Source organism: Hydra vulgaris, chromosome 12 (assembly GCF_038396675.1).
Source record: "Hydra vulgaris chromosome 12, alternate assembly HydraT2T_AEP".
In the NCBI taxonomy this organism is placed as follows: domain Eukaryota; kingdom Metazoa; phylum Cnidaria; class Hydrozoa; order Anthoathecata; family Hydridae; genus Hydra; species Hydra vulgaris.
In genome coordinates, this window is record NC_088931.1 from 21,087,924 (window position 1) to 21,105,546 (window position 17,623).

At 29.1% G+C, this 17,623-nt stretch overlaps 2 protein-coding genes across 2 annotated transcripts in view; both read left to right on the forward strand.

The window, feature by feature from the left end:
- The window catches only part of LOC100202473 (protein diaphanous homolog 1), a 79,132-nt gene extending 77,915 nt beyond the window's left edge, over window positions 1–1,217 (forward strand). The window contains exon 24 of the mRNA XM_065812522.1: window positions 443–1,217. Coding sequence (XP_065668594.1) covers window positions 443–549 — 107 coding nt within the window. The 3' untranslated portion in view covers window positions 550–1,217. The remainder of the gene's footprint in view (window positions 1–442) is intronic.
- Window positions 1,218–1,691: 474 nt separating this feature from the next.
- Window positions 1,692–2,084, forward strand: LOC136088006 (proteasome assembly chaperone 3-like). Its single transcript, XM_065811642.1, has one exon. The coding sequence runs from the start codon at window positions 1,692–1,694 to the stop codon at window positions 2,082–2,084; it is 393 nt and encodes a 130-aa protein (XP_065667714.1).
- Window positions 2,085–17,623: the final 15,539 nt, after the last annotated feature.

The following is a 17,623-nucleotide window of genomic DNA, read 5'->3' on the forward strand; positions in this document are numbered from 1 at the left end:
TATATATATATATATATATATATATATATATATATATATATATATATTTAAATAAAGTTAAAAAATACATGTATTTTTTACCTGATGGTTGCAAAACGCATGAAACTTTTAGTAGTAAAAATTATAGTTATTTTAGTTTGATCTCGTCAAAAAATCAATTAAATAGCTCTGATATCATTCATAGAGCACTCTTGCTGAATATAAGCACACAGTTAAATTAAAATTATTTATATAGACACACACACACGCAGATATATATATATATATATATATATATATAAATATATATATATATATATATATTTGTGTATATATATATATATATATATTTATATATATATATATATATATATATATATATATATATATATATATATATATATATATATATATATATATATATATATATATATATATACATATGTACATATATATTACATAGGTAAAGCTGGAGACCTTGCAAGAAAAGGTACGCGGGTAATCGAGGTGGTAAATCCTGGTGAGAAGTTATCTAATAAAATTAAATCGCAAGATCTTGATTGCTCATAAAGTAATATCACGTTTTACAGACCAATATGGTTTAGTGGTTTTTTAGTAGGAAACGCATATGGTTTTTTCTATTGTTACATTAGTTGTAGTTGATATAAATGAGGAACTAGAGAACTTAATCCGATCTCCGTTGTGAAAATTTGGCTTGGTATTTTCATTAGTTTTGTGCTAGTCATATATATTAGGCACGTTTTTTGATGATAGCAAAAACAAACAGCACTTTATTAAAACTGAAAGAAAAGATTATAAATCTTAATTTATAAATATATTAAGTTAAAAAAATTTTTTTATAAGTGTTTTTGGAATTATTATTATTGTTACTATTATAATTTTTTTTTTTTGGTTAAGTTTTTTTTTTAAATTTTTGCCTGACATTTTTGAAAAAACTTTCATAAGCATCAAATAAATAAATTCAAATTTAAAAAAAAAAAGTTTTACTTTATCTATGTTTATTTTTAAAAATATTTAAAGAAGATTTTTGGCTTTAATTTTGACCGGAGTTTAAAAGTTTTCTCGGTAAATCTCTTTTGATATGAATGTTTATATATTTTTATTGTTTATAGCTGGGGTCCATGAAAGTAGTAGATATTTCAAATGCGCAATATTTTTTTATTTTGTGTAGATATACACATTGTTTATGTGTTCTAATAATTCAAGCGTCTTTATGATATTGTCAAATAATTCTTATTATACGCGTATATTTCATACATTCTTTGTTTCTTTATTTTTGTTTTAATGTATTTTTATGCGTTGTTTTTTTTTTATCTTTAAAATACCATTAAAAATCAACATTTTAAATTTAAAATTGCAACTTTGAACCGTTCGAAATGGAGACTTGAATACATCAGAGTTGAGAATTCTTCGTTCAAAGTTCTTTGAAATGTTTACTGTTACTAAACAACTTTTTTATTCAAAATTATTTTATTTGGATTTGTATTCTGTTTTGTAAACTTCTCTCTAGAAACTCGTTCTCTATAATATTTTTGAAATATTAAAAAAAAATTATTAATGTTTCTCTACATCTAGATTTTAACTCGTGTTTAGATGTGCCATGGATCGATATATTCGATATACATTTTCATATGTATATAAGATGTTTTGTTTGATTTATTTTTAAAGATGTTTTTATTTTAGTATATAATATGTTATTCTCCGAAAATAATACAGAAATTGTGACGAAAGAGTTTTTAGTTAATAGTGGAAATCAGGAAACACAGTTTCTAGCACAGCGTTTCTCCAATCGTATTTTTATCACTATTTCGCAATGTAATGGATTCGGAAGTTTAATAAATATTACAAAAGACGAGCTTGATATTTTTACCTTGGAAAATTCAAAAATGTCAATTTCGGTTGATTTTTTGATAGGCGTTGAAGAAGATATTTACAAAATAATAGCACGACAAATAGCAGCAGTTGTTTTCCTGGAAACTAACTTACCTATACTATTAGGCATAGCATTAAAGGATCGGTCTTCAAAATGCCTTAAAGATATTTTGAATAATTTAGATAAGATCAATGTATGGAAAAAAGTTTAAAAGATATCTTCAAAAAATTACATCCCTATAAATTCACGTATCCAATATTGTTAAAGAAATTTAAATTTGTAATGATTTAAATCCTTTTTAATTTGAAACCATTTAAGCGCTCTAAACACATTTCTCTAAAAACATTTGATACGGTTGTTTAAGCAAAACTAAAATTTAATTTCCTTTTAAATAACTGTAACACTATAAACTTAAATAATGGATAATGGATAAGGAAGGAGGTGTAATGGAATGGAGGAATAATGGATAAGGAAGGAGGTGTGAACTGGTTTAATGCTAATCCATTTTGCTGTGATGAGACCGTTAGGTCTCCTTCGAACACTTTAATGACTTGGAAAAAATATATATATATTTTAACGCTACGAAAACGAATTAGTAAAAATATTTAAATAATTGTATACAATTACATTAAACGATTCGCACTTTTTGTGATATCTATCTATTTTTTTTTTATAATTTTTTATTTTTGAATAATAAGTTTCCAGATTATAATTTAATTAATAAATGTCTAAACAAGAACTGGTAGTAATTTTGCTGGATTTACAAAAAGGTGTTTTGTACCACATATTTTAAATATAGCAATTTGTTTTACTAATTTTTAACTAATTAAAATATTTAATAGTTTTACTAATGTTTAACTAATTAAAATATTAATAAAATGCTACAACACAAAATAAAATCCTGGAGAGATATAAAAAGTTCCTTGCCAAAAAAACGCTTTTTAAGAACATAACAAACCTATAGCTAAACAGAGAAGCAAAACATAAGGTTCAAAAAAGCAGTAGAGGTGGTCTAAAACTTTGATATTTATAATTAGTATCGAGGTATTTAAAAAACGATTACTTGATCGCGATTTTTGTTTTAATTACTTCTTGATGGTTCGATCAGTTTTTAAAAAATTATCCATTTATCTTTTAAGAGAGTAATCCATTCAAATGAACTTAATTAGGACACCATATTTTATTCGTTTCAATTCATTTTTTGTATTACGCGTAAACATTAGAAGCGATATTTAGAAAAGTGGAAAGAATTTTTAAGCGTAGTATTACGCGTTCGATGTCATAGTTTTTTTTTTTTTTTTTTGTTCTTTTGTTTAAGATACGATAATCTATATATATAAAGGGCAATGTGTGTGTGTGTGTTTGTTCTCTATAGAAATCCAAACCGCCGGACCGATCTCGATGAAATTTGGCATGGGGGTAGTCCTCGAGGGGGAGAAGGTTCTTAGCTGGGTTTTGACCCTGTACCCCGACCCCCGGGGTCAAGGGGGCTAAAAATTGAGCCCCCCTGACCCCGGGATCAGGGGGGCCGATTTTTGTGTACAGATATCAGGTAAGCCAGTTTAAATATTGGCCCGGGCAACGCCGGGTAACTCCAGCTATATATATAAAGGGCAAGGTGTGTTTGTGTGTGTGTTTGTTTGTTCTCTATAGAAATCCTAACCGCCGGACCGATCTCGATGAAATTTGGCATGGGGGTAGTCCTCGAGGAGGAGAAGGTTCTTAGCTGGGTTTTGACCCCGTACCCCAACCCCCGGGGTCAGGGGGCCCAAAAATAAGCCCCCCTAACCCCGGGGTCAGGGGGGCCCATTTTTTGGGCCCATTTTTGTGTACAGATATCAGGTAAGCCAGTTTAAATATTGGCCCGGGCAACGCCGGGTAACTCATGCTAGTATAAGATAAAATAAAAATAATAAATAAAACAAATAAATAATAATAAAAAGATAAGATAAAAAGTTGTTATACAAATAAAAAGTATAAAAGTTGTTATACAAATAAATTATATATATATATAAATTATAAGTTTAAAAAATTCTTTTACAACTAGAAACAAAAAATATATAAGTATTTCATATAATAAATTAAAATAAATCTTATGAAAATCAAATGCATACATTCATGGTCAAGTGTAAAATGCTCAAGAAAAATTTAATTGCATTTATATACATATTCATTTGCATCACAGCCAGGGGTGTGGAGTCGTAAAAAAAAAAGTACCGACTTCGACTCCAATAGTTGAACTTTTCAGAGTACGGCTCCGACTTTTAAGCAAAATTTTTGAAAAATTCTTTGAGTTCTTTAAAAAGTATTATGCGATAACTTAAAAATAATTTTTTGCCAAATATATGAAAAGTTCTTTGAAGGTTAAATATTTTGTACATCTACGTGCAATACCGAGAAGTTTTACAATTGGATTCGCGATTTTGTGTAGCGACTCCGACTCCGCTGAAAATGTCGTGACTCCGACTCCACGACTTCGACTTCTACTCCACAACCCTGACCACTGCATAAAAAATAAAAAAGTAATTTATTAAATGTTTAAAAATACAAAAATATATCATCAAAAGACAAAATGATTTCCTTAAGCTTTTGAACGAGAGATGACTCCATTCCAAAGAAAAATCAATGTGTTTTAAAACTATTTTATTCCAAAGAGAACCCCCACAAAATGAAATACTTGTTTTTTCAAAATAAGTTTGGAAGAATGGTTGACAAATTAAATATCATTTCTTAAGTTGTACTTATTTTTATCTATTAAGGTATAAACATTATGGAAAGAAACTGGGTTGGAGATTTTACATTAGTTTTACATAAAACAAAGAATATTAAAAACATTTAGCTGATATATATCAAGAATTTTTATTTCAAATAAGAAAGGCTTGACATGAGTAAATCTATCTTTAAACTTAAAATGACGAGCAACATGCTTTTGTTGACAATAAAGAGGCCTTAGTTTGGATTTATTAGCACTACACCAAGCAATATTTGCATAGTTTAAATGACAATGAATAAAGGAGTAATATAAATGAGTTAAATTACGTTTATTTAAAGCACTTCTAGCTTTATATAATATTCCTATACTTTTAGCAACTTTATTACACAAGAGTTCTATATGATATTTCCAATTAAGGTTTTCACTGATATAGATATCCAAAAAGTTTGTATTAATTACTCTTTTTATTAGAATTTTGTCAATAAAAAGAAATGGTAAATCGTAAGGCAGAAATTTTTTTAGAAGCTGGATGAAAAGGTATCCAATTAGCTTTTTCAACATTAAGTGAAAGCTTGTTTATTTTAAGCCATTCAGAAATTTTTGTTAATTCAATATTCATATTTTGAAATAATGTTGTAATGTTGTTATCAGATATAAAGAGGTTAGTGTCATCTACAAAGATGTATATATATATATATATATATATATATATATATATATATATATATATATATATATATATATATATATATATATATATATATATATATATATATATATATATATATACATATATATATATATATATATATATATATATATATATATAATAATAATAATAATGATTTTACAAAGACTCTAGGGTAAGAAAAATAGTTCTGTTGACCAGCCTTACACCCCTTCTTTATCTTTTAGGATGGTTTACATGTAAACCTGTGTTACATTATTTCCTGGCTCGGATGATGAATGCAAGGATGATGTGATTGCGTATCTTTTCCTGTTATCTTCTAATCAGGGTACAGCTATAAAACTAAGTTTCATTGTTTTAAGGCTGGCTGTTAGTAAGGTTTCCTAAACTGTGTTGTAGCTCTTACAATAGCTGAAAGAAGGGGTGAAAGGTCGGTCAACATAACTATTTTGCTTACCCCTAAAGTCTTTACCCAGCTAACCTATACATATAGATACTGTATGAGATGTGTCTGGTTATTTGGTATGAGGTTTTTTTATACGATTAATAGAGGATTACTTCATTATACTTTAGGCAATGGCCTGTAGGACAATATCTAAATACCATCTAAACAGTTTTTAAAAAAACTTCCATTATATATCATATGCTTTAGAGAATTCTATAATAAACTAAGATTCTTTAAATAAGTCAAAACTTTGTTACAAACAAGATTATTGGTTTAGTTTTTACTTTTTAAATGTAGTTAATATTCATTTCATCTTTTTTTTAATAAGAGAAAACTTGTAAGTGTTTTTGAGGTCAGGTTCATGAAATATGGTAATTATGTCACTAAATAAATACCAATTGACATCTAGTGTTATTATATACTTGAAATAATTGAGAAGGGTTACTGTGTTGTAACTTAAAAATAAATTATCTTCATTTCTTTATTTAAAACAAAATAAATTTAAACAAATTCTAAAAAAAAATTTGTTTTAATTTTTTATTACTATTAACTTCTTTTCTTTTTCTTATTTTTCTTTTTCTTCTTCCTAATTTTATAGAAACTTTATTGTCTTTGTCATTGTTATTTATTTTTTTCATTACTGCTATTTTTATTATTACTATTATTATTATAATTGTAATAAATACTATTGTTTTTACAGCAATTTTTGCTCTATTAATGAATAAAATTATTATTGTTATTATTATTTTTTAAATTAATATTATTAATATAATTATTTGGTGTCACTCTTTTGATCAGGTTTCTGCATGAGTGACTCCTTCCTTGTCAATCATTTATTTATATTTATTCTTAATAATAATATTTTGGTTTTATTATTTATAATATTGAGAATATTCTTCTTCTTCTTCTTCTTCTTCTTCTTCTTCTTCTTCTTCTTCTTCTTCTTCTTCTTATTATTATTATTATTATTATTATTATTATTATTATTATTATTATTATTATTATTATTATTATTATTATTATTATTGTTATTATTGTTATTATTATTATTATTATTGTTATTATTATTATTATTATTATTATTATTAATGTATTATTGCAATTATATGATTGTAAATTTTGAGGAAAAAAAATATTTTGCTGTTGTTGTGTTGTTGTCATTTACTTTTTTATTCTTACCTTGTAAACTTTATATTTTACAACAAAATGTTGTTTAAAATGTAATAAAGAACAAAACAAAAACAAAAAAACAAACATGTAATCCAATGTTCCATGTTCTGCTGCTTTTTAGAATTCGCTTTCTAAGCATAGGCTAAAAAAGTGCACTTTTTGTTATCAAAACTATCTAATATCTACCATGTCTATAGTGTTATCGACTTTTATCTGTTATATAGTTAGAGGTGTTTTAGTTACTGTGTTAGCTAACCCGTAATTTACTATATATGAATGTTCGTGTCCTATCTGAACCTCTGGTGTGGTGTTCATTCACCCGTAAATTACGATTGTAGTTTGTATTTTGTCTGAAACTCTGGCACGGTGTTTGTTAACCTATCAGTTACTACAAAGGCGGATACAGCATTTTTTTTTGGTTTGAGATAGCTAACTTCTGAACATGGAGCAAACTCCAAACATTTATATGTTAATGTCAATTGAGGATGCTTTAATCAAAATTACGATGATTTGAGCCTGGAAACAAAATAATCCTAAAATTTTTGCGAAACCTGCCCTAAACGTAAGAGCAAAAAAGTAATAAAACAAAAAATATTGCTTCTCAATATAATATTTTGACTTCAAGTTATAGAGCTGCGTATTTCGTCAAGATATTCATGTATTCAGTCGGGATACTTTAATTTTATGATTTGAGTTTAATGTACGTCAGAACATACTTAAGCTTAAATTATATAATTTAACTCCTTAACTTTAGATAAAATCAAAATGCTTGTTATGATATATTATTAAGTGTTTAATTAAATATTTTATTAAAACACACATATTTATTTAATTTTTTTTTAAATAACTCTTTTTACTTAGGGATCATCCATAAATGATGTCAGTGTTTTTTCTAAATTTTTCGACTCCCTCTCCCCCCTTTGTCAAACTGTCAATTTTTGGCTAACCTCCCCGTTATATATGATATCAGCTTTTGTGTATCCCCCCCCCCCCCCTAAAAAACAATAAAAATGCTTAAAAACCCTGATTTTTTTTCTGACTAAATTATACATTTATATAATAGTAGATCTCATCAAATTATATTAAACTATAGTCGATATCTCATTAAATAATTAACTAATCAAATAGTATTATATATCTTTAATATATTCTTCCCATGGTTTGTTGAAGTGATCGTCGATTAAAACAATAAGTAGTGAATGCTCTCCGTGTTCTAAAAGGATATCGTATTTTAGAGGTACAATCAAATTCATTGCGTCAACTTCATTTTCATCTAACCACTCAGCAGTTTCCGAACTCTTCTGCAAGGCGATGACTGCCAAAAATTCTGTCTGACGCTTGGCAGCGACACGAACAGGTTGGACCCTTTTGATTAGAGGGAGTGTTATAGCAGAAGAATGAATAGAAGCGTGCTTTTTCAACATGGCTTGAAAGGCAAAGTAGATATTGCTACAACAGATTCTATCAGCTAGGCTAGACTGAATTGATGGACAAAACGCATCATACGGTAAAATTAGAAATCCTTTGGCAGTACGAGGAAGAATACTTTCAATGTTTAATGCGATGAGCCTAAAGATGGATGATGTAAACAATTTTTTTGCTCCTTCTGAGACATATACTGCTTTAAGCCCATCTCTCGTTTGGTTGACAGACACAGGTGGCGGAAGAAATCTTGCTCTAATTAGAGTAAAGTAAAATCTTCTAATAGTCCGACAACAAGAACGGTTTTCACATTTCACAATTTGAGTAAAATATTGACTTGTACGAAGATGATCGGCAACCCAACCTTAATTTTGTAATAAAAGGCTCCTCGACTCTAGCTCTGATTTGTCTGGATCAATATACTCTGCAATGGTTGAATAACCGTCAATTTGAATATCAGACCAAATATCAGCCAAAGCCTGTCTAGCAAAACCAAACTTCTGTTTTTCTAAACTTTCATCTATTGTCCTGCCTGATTTAAAAAGATATGTTGGTTATTATAGGTTAAAAATTATATTAATAATTTTACAAATTAACTTTTGTCAATGTAATTATCTTGAGAATCAAGATGAGTTCCGTAATGTTCGTGCGAAAAAATCACCCCAGATAATTCTTTACTTAGAGGTGCCATTCGTCGCTTAGCTCTGTTGAATGCACTGCGGCCTGGAGCGTTCGTTATGATGAAAAGAGCGTCAAGTTTATTCTTCAAGAAATGGTGAATCCCGATTTCAATTACTTTCTGGTATTTGGAATTTTCGTCGGGTCCTCCATCGACGCTAAACACAACGATAGGCTTAACCATATTAGTTTGAGGATCTCTGGTAATAGAGTCGAATTCTTTGATATCCAAGAGCCGCTGAAAGTCTAATCCATGAGCGAAGGCGTTCGAGGATGCGTGTTTTCCTGATCGAACAGCAATGTAGGTAGGTTCAGAATAAGTAACATCATCTGTTTTTCCGAGACCATCTTTTTTGATCGTAATTCCAGCGTATACAGATGGTATAAGCTTGTGTTTGGCAGCCACGACCCAGTCGTGGTCCGGGAGAGTTACCCGGTACTCCAAATGCATCAACATCGGCGCCTGTTTTTTGGCTGCTGTGATTCTAATTGGCACTCTAGCCTTGTCGTCTTGGCTAATGAAACATACTTCATCTGGCCCTAATATAGAACAAACTTCTTCCACATATTTTGTAGTTAAACTGCAAAAGAGTCCGTCAACATGTTTTGAATAAGGTTCATTCTGAGGACTGATCAATCTAACAGGGACTGTTTTGACTGCCTTTTGCCTTCTAATGTTTCGTAACTTCTCGGAAGAAGACGTGCCTTTTGCCTTCTAATGTTCCGTAACTTCTCGGAAGTAGACGAGTATAGAGGGCGCGCTTGCTGATTGCAAATTTAATTTTGTTCATCTCGGATGTCAATTCGTCGAGAGTTTTAATTCTCTAAATAATAAAGAAATATATTTGGATATAATTAACTTTTTTACAGAAAACGGGATTTATTTCGTAAATTATATTCAAATCAAATCTTGAAATTAGTTGTAAACATTTCAAGGATATTTACAATAGTGCAAGTACTAATAAAGAGTAAAATTCTAACAAATACAATATTAACAAACAGAGCTTAGCTATCCCCGAAGCTATACCCGAAGAACCTCTAACCGACGTCTTTCATCAGCGGACGAACAAGAGCAATATTCATAATCGCCTTTAAAAGAAGAGGTCGGTCTACTTCTAATGACGGTCGACCAGGTTTCTTTCTGATTTTTATTTTTTCTTTGACTTCTGGATGTTTCAAACAGATTTCCTCTATTCTAGCCTTTTTCTGTTCTCTGGTTTTCTTCTGTTGAGCTTGATCATACTTTTTTTTGGCCAGTTCTTTACATAGATGAGCTAGTTTCTTCTTTTTCTTTTTCAAATCATCCTCTTCAGCTTCAGCAATAAATCCACTTCTCTTTCTAGTCTTCAGTCCAGCAATTTCACAATTTAAAGCTTCTCAGAATTGAGTCAATCTTGAGCTACTGGTCTTGCATTTTTTTGATTTTTCGTGGTCAACAAACTCAAAGTTAATGCACTTTGTTGATCATCAATAACAGATCACTCATTGGTGGGCTCAACAAACTGTGAGGAATTCTTGTCAAATTCAAGTGGAGTATACGTGGGGGCAGACTGTTTTGGAGTATTGGCCCAAAATGATAATTGCTTGCTCTTGAACTTCATTGCCTTTTCATTAAATAAATTGATTAAATACATTACTCTTGATTCAAGATCCTTATGCACCAGTTTCTCTTCTTTTAATGAATTCCATATACTATGGACTTCTTTCTGGATATTAGCCTTTTTTTATCGGGATGGGCATTTCCATACGAGACCATCAATAAGTTAAGTAATGCGGTTTTATCCATATTTTAATATTGATTTATTAGTATTTACATCACAATCAGAATAATGATTTTGCTTATCGTTAGTGCGAGCTTTTTAAAAGAGTTTCTTTAACCCGCTTGGGAGAAATTAGCGTTTCGAATTTTCAATAGACTTTATGTGTTTGCATTGCATCACGTTTTGTAATCAACTACGGAGTAATTAGAGTTTCGTATTTAAAATAACGACAATTTAATCTCAAAAAAGGACAAATTTATGAATTTACTTTTTTGAGTTTACTTTGAACCACATTTTATAATCCGCTAGGGAGCGAATAACGATTGTGAATTTTATATACAAAGAGTTAATATTTCTAACATAATTTGATTCGCAGTCAAATGGTAATATATTAATAAAACGATAGTAAGTTTTATTTTACGTTAGTAGTTGTTATGTCTCTGGGAAACTTATTATATTAATTTATAATATTATATTATAAATAATTTAATAAAATATAACATCAAATTCCCCGCATTTAATATTAATTTCCCCAAAAACAAAACATCATTTCTATACCATTTAGTAGATGTAAATACCGTTAAAATCTGCTCATTAAATTCAAATCAAATCAAATCAAATGTATTCTGAAATAGATTTTACATTTCATGGAACATTTACATATAGTACAAGTACTAATTTTAAGTAAATTCTATTTATAATAATAATAGTAATGATAACAATAATATTAACAGTAATAATAAAAACAATAACAAAAATAATAATAATAACAATATTAAAAAATAGCAATATTTATAATAGTGAGAGTTGGTAATAGAATAGTGATATTAATTTGAGAAAAAGTTAAGAAAGAGCAAGTATTACTAGTAATAAATTAGCATTGAAATGAAGAAAGTAGTAGAAAAGAATTTTAGAAAAGATTAATTATTAGTAGTTATAGACCAGCATTGAAGTGAATAAGGTTAAGATGGATAGTAGATAGTTAGCAGTAGAGTAGCATAGAAATTAGGAAGAATACTTGTTTAATAAAAAGTTAAATAGACTGTTTTTGAATTTAGAAAATATAGGGAAAGATTTTAACTGTGAGGGGAGACTATTCCATGTGCATATGCTCTGAAATTTAATCGATTCATGTCCATAACAAACAGTTCTATGTTTAGGTATAGATAATTTGAAGCTTTTATCTGATCGAAGTTGGTAACGAGTATTTTTTATATAAGTAAAAAAATCAGTAAATGGAGGAGGTAAGGTTTTATGTTGTTGTTTCCAAACAAATAAACAGTTGGAGGGTTGAATAAGGTCTTTTAACTTAAGTATCTTAAAACTAAAAAAAATAATTTAAATTGACATCATTTTGGCCTCAACGCCCCCCTCCCCATTGTCAATAGTGTCAAACTTTCCAGCACTCCCTCTCCCCCCCTCCCTATGTTTACTGACATCATTTATGGATGACCCCTTATTTCTGTTCAGAGTTATTTCGGTGTAGGTTAGTTACTAAAATGCTAATTACAATAATTTACAGTAATAAAAATTTCATCAAAATAAGAAAAGTTCGTTAACGTTTTCACCTTTTGAACTCATTTCGCTATTAAAAAATGGAATGGATAGGAATAGAAAACTTAGATGAACAAATCTCCCAAAATTAACGTCTTTGTTTTTTCGCTTCAAATAAAATTTTTAAATCAAATGCTTAAAACGTTTGATTTATTTTTAACGCTTTCGCAATACTATTTTATTTAAAATATTATTTACAAGTTTATTTTCTTTACAATATTATCTAAATTTTATTTAGGATATTTATTTATATATGAAAAAGTAAAAAAAAAACTCTGTTTGCGAAAGTTATATGATTGATTGCTACAAACAGCGTAAACTTCGTGAACCTTCTAAACCAAGAAAAATCATCAGTTCTACCAGTTTAACAAAGGATTACTGATATAACTGATTGATATAAAACAAAAAAAGACAAAAAAGACAAAAAAACAAAAAAACAAAAAATAAAAAAATAAAAACAAGAAAACATTAAAGCTTTATATTAAACCAGCAAAATTATTTCAGTCTGCTTGAGCGACAAGACATCATGGTCTTCTATGACAAGACATCATGGTCTTCTATGAGTTTCTTTATTCTGCTACCTTTCTTTATTTTCTTTATTTTCTTTATTTTCTTTATTTGTAATTTTAATGTAAGATAACTTTTTATTTTACTTATTATTTGTATAAAGATTGTAGTAAAGAGAAAAAAAAATTTTAACATGGGTAATTTGCGGAGTAAATTGTAAAAATATTTCAAACTTCGAAAATTGATGTTTTACTTGCAACCGTAGTTCGCCGTGCAAAAGCTTTATAAAATTTATAACTCCCTTAAATTGAGGGAGTTAAATATTAAAGAGTCATAATTTTTAAACGCTAAGAGGTTATTGTATGAATTTTGAAATTTATCGATGAATATAAATTTAGTTAAAAGTAGTAAAAAAATATTTTATCAAATTGTTGCTCTCAGGTTTGGGGCAGATGTCATAAAAATATTAAGACTTTTTGCTCTCAGGCTTCAATCGTTGCAATTTTTTGCGAAGCATTTTTATTTGACATAAGTATAAACATAAATTTTTTGATTATGCTCCGTGTCTAGAAGATAACTAGATCAAACATCAAAAAATGCTGCATTCACCCTGGTACTATATATATGCTTGTGTTATGTTTGGATCTCTGATGTAGTGTTTGCTCAGTTACCAACAAGCGACTACAACTATATAACATAGTTCACCTTTTTTTCTAGCTTACAAAAGTAAAAAATTAAATTGCTTACAAAAGTAACTTCTTTTAATCACCTTAGGTCAGGTCAGGTTCAAGATTGTTACAATTACTCTGCTACTTATTTTTTTAATTTAGTTGTTTAGGTGCTCCAAGAAGCCCTTACAGTATTACCACAGAGCACCGTGCACTAATCACAGAGCACCGCAGAATACTAGTAAGTTCAGGTCTCCTTTTTTTTACCAATAATGCGTCAGAGCCGCCTTCAAACCACAGACCTCCAGTTCTGAAGCCAAAATTCTAACCATAATTATATACCATATAATAACCAAAAATAATATACCAACTAATACGTCCTCACTAATAATAAATAATGAAAACATAAAAAGAACTAAAACTAAAAGGACGAAAACTATCTTGGAAAATTTGATAAAACATTAGGATACTCAACAAATTTAAACCTATTTTGTCAGAGAATAATCTAAAAATTTTTTTGTTTTCTTTCATTTAAAGTTATTTTATGTACGCTAATATACCACAGGGAAGTACACACAGATCCTACTTAAATACTATTGAACTTTAATTTATAATAGCCATAAACTTGTTCATGCCGAACCCTTACTAACATACAAAAAGCCCACAGGATTTTTTTATGTTTCAGATATGACACTTTCACGTATTGTCCTAACTCCAAACTTAAATATATTCATTCCGATGCCAAATAAGGAGATTTTGCAAAAAAATTACGATGATGGAGGCCTGGAAAAAAAATACCCTAGAATTTTAGTCCCTCTCCCTGCACAAACATGAGGGCAATTATGTATTGAAATTTTCAACTTTACTATCTCATATTAAATTTAAATTCATCGTCAGGTTTTAAATTTTATCCAAAAATATTGTAAATTACAAAAGTTATGATCATGCAAACATTACAACCCCCTCATTTTTGAGGGATCGGAAATTTTGCATTGTCATTTATTTGGTTAATGAAACTAGATGTTATAGGTTTTAGTGCCAGCAGGGCCATTCGGGTTAGAGCAGAACCATTTGGGGTGATGAGCTTTAAAGTCACCAATAACAACAATATTGGCAGAGGAGTAAAGAGAAATAGCATGATTAGTTTGATCAGAAAATATAGATGAGTTAATGCGTAAGTATACCCCCAAGCCAATTATGTGACTTTTGGAGTCTTTGCGAATCAAAGAATAGTACTCATCAATGTTAAGATCTAATAAAGAAACAGCCGAACTAAAATTATTTTCACAAAAAGCAAGAAAGTCTGGTAAATTTTGCAAGATGTAAAATTCAACTGATGGAAAGTTACATAAAAGACCACTAATATCTGTGAAAGTTATATTAAAACAGTTAGGTGGTGGAAATAATTTTTTATGTTTAACATTTTTGATAACTTTGGGCATTATTTAAATTAAAAGAGAATTTGACCCATTCATAGATAAAGCACGACATTCCAAGCAATCAGTTATGCAGTTGACTCAGTCCTGTTAAATAACCCTAAGTCATAACTTCGGACTCCTTATGTGACCTCAACAACGCAAACCAAAAGCATAAATTAGGATACTATCCATGCGCAACATGGCACTGTTAATAATCTGATATTTTACAGCTGTTAATGAAATCAGCCTCTATGAGAGCTACCATAAAGTTCAGAAAACCTTACTACCAGCCGGCCTCAAAACTATTTAACTGAGTTTTAGAGCTGAACCCTCATTGGGAAATAACCGGAAGAAATGCATAGCCACTATCTCAAAAAAATATCTATGAGACAAGAAAATCCAGTCTTCATCATAATAGACAGGAAACGATATAACAAATCTTTATATTTACACCAGCCTAATAGATGAAGAAGGGGTTCAAGGCTTGTTGATAAAAAATTTCTGCTCACCCCTAAAGTCCTCGCTTAGGAGCCCTTGTACAAGACAGCTGAATGCTGTTAACATCTGTCTAAGATAAGTATTTTTATCCAGGCACCATTGCTGTGCTCTCGATTTCGAATATATAACTCTTATTTTATTTGTTTTAAGATTTATTATAATAATATATGTTACAACGAATATCAATATAAGCATCTTGGTTCTTTCTTTCAAACCTACGAATTATAATGTGTTCCACATGAACGCGCTCTTATAAATCGAATGTTATTATGTTACGTATTTTGTTACCGACTCTCAACAACCACCTCTAGTCTTTATTCAACCAAGAGCCCCTAGGCAGGGTAATTTTAGCTGGATGCAGTCAACATCTGCTCAAGATGAGTATTTTTATCGAGACATCATCTCTAGCCTTTACTCAACCAAGAATTTTTAAGGCAAAGGCTTAGGCAAAGGCTAGGTACAGCCTTAAAAAGCAAACCCTACAAGGCAGCAGGGCATGAGGCAAGGAGTACCGGGTTACATGATTCTAGTAGCAGAATGATCGTGATGACTCTAAACATGATCTTACCTGAAGTAGTCAAAATAAGAAGTTACTTCCTGTAAACAGTACTTTAAATTTATTTTGGAAATACTTTAGTAAATTAAATATTTTGGAAATACTTTAGGAAAGACATTACATCTAACAGTATACTAAATATTAAAATGAGCTTTTATAGTCGGAGTCATGAGTTGGTTACTGAGCTAATATTGTAATAGAGATTTAAACACAAACATACATATAGTACATAAACATACATATAGTAACTTACTGGTGAACCAACACCGAGGTTCAGACAAAACACAAACATACAAATAGCAACTTACAAGTGAGTGAACACCGCGCTAGAGAATCAGAAAGAACACAAACAAACATATAGTAACTTACAGGTGAATCAACACCGCGTCAGAGGTTAAGGCAGAACACAAACATAAACATATATAGTAAATTACATGTGAGCTAACACAGTAACCAAGACACCTCAAAATATATAAAAGACATAAATATATATATATATATATATATATATATATATATATATATATATATATATATATATATATATATATATATATATATATATATATATATATGTATATATATGGGGCAGTCCATTAATTACGTCAACAATTTTCTGGAAATTATTACCTTCCCCTCCCCTTGTCAACAACTTGTCAAACTTTCAGAAACCCCCTGTAAAATTACGTCAATATTTGATTTACCCCCCTCCTCCTTCCTTCAGTAAAATAATAATAATAAAAAAAGACATTTTAAAATAATAGTAATAGTAGTAGTTTACAATTTCAAGAAAAAGTGTTTAAAAGTAAAGTGTATAGAAAAAAAAATTTAACTCAACTTTTAACTTATGAACATTTTTTAAATATATATAACCATTTAAAATTACAAAGACTTGCTCTGAACAAAAAGTGAATCGAAGTAAAAGTGATTGCTACATGCAACACTCTTGGTTTAAACTTCTTCCTGTGCATAATAGAAGGTAAAAAAAAATTAAATTCACTCGACTAATCAAAAACTGAAAGACGATATTATGTCAATAATAAAAAAATTGTTCTAGTTATGGAATTTAAAAGAACAAAGTGAAACATTAAAACTTTGATGGAGGAAAATATTCCTCTATGTTTTCCGAAATTCTTACTATGATGAAGAAATCGCCGTTATTGAAATTTTGACAAGATCTTAAAGATCTTTTTTCACATGACAAGTTTACATTTTTAGGTTGTTATATTACGATTAATAATGCAAACTTAAAAAATATATACATAATTAATCATCTGTAAATTATGAAATATATATATTGTTTTTGGATGGATAACTGTAGCATTTGGATAATCAATTGGATAACGGTAGTAACCAACGTACTCGTCAACAGACCTATTCCTAGATGATGTTAAATATTTATCATAATATTTTTATCATAATTTATGTACAGTGTAGAGTCACAAAACGTGAATGTGCCAATCCTCCTTACATTAACTTTAAACCTAATCCAATTTCACATTGAAAGCAAACTAATTCTAATAGAGTATAGTTTAGCAAAATAATGCATTTGATAATTTGTTTAAACAAGGGGTTAGCACTATTTTAAGACAAAAGAGCTGAAGTTTATAATTTATAAAAGTTTTCCAGTTTTTAAAGAGTTACTGACATCTTGTTTTTAATATTATAATAGT

Excerpts from the sequence above, each read along its gene's own strand:
- LOC136088006 (XM_065811642.1), top strand. The coding sequence starts at position 1,692 with ATGTTATTCTCCGAAAATAATACAGAAATTGTGACGAAAGAGTTTTTA.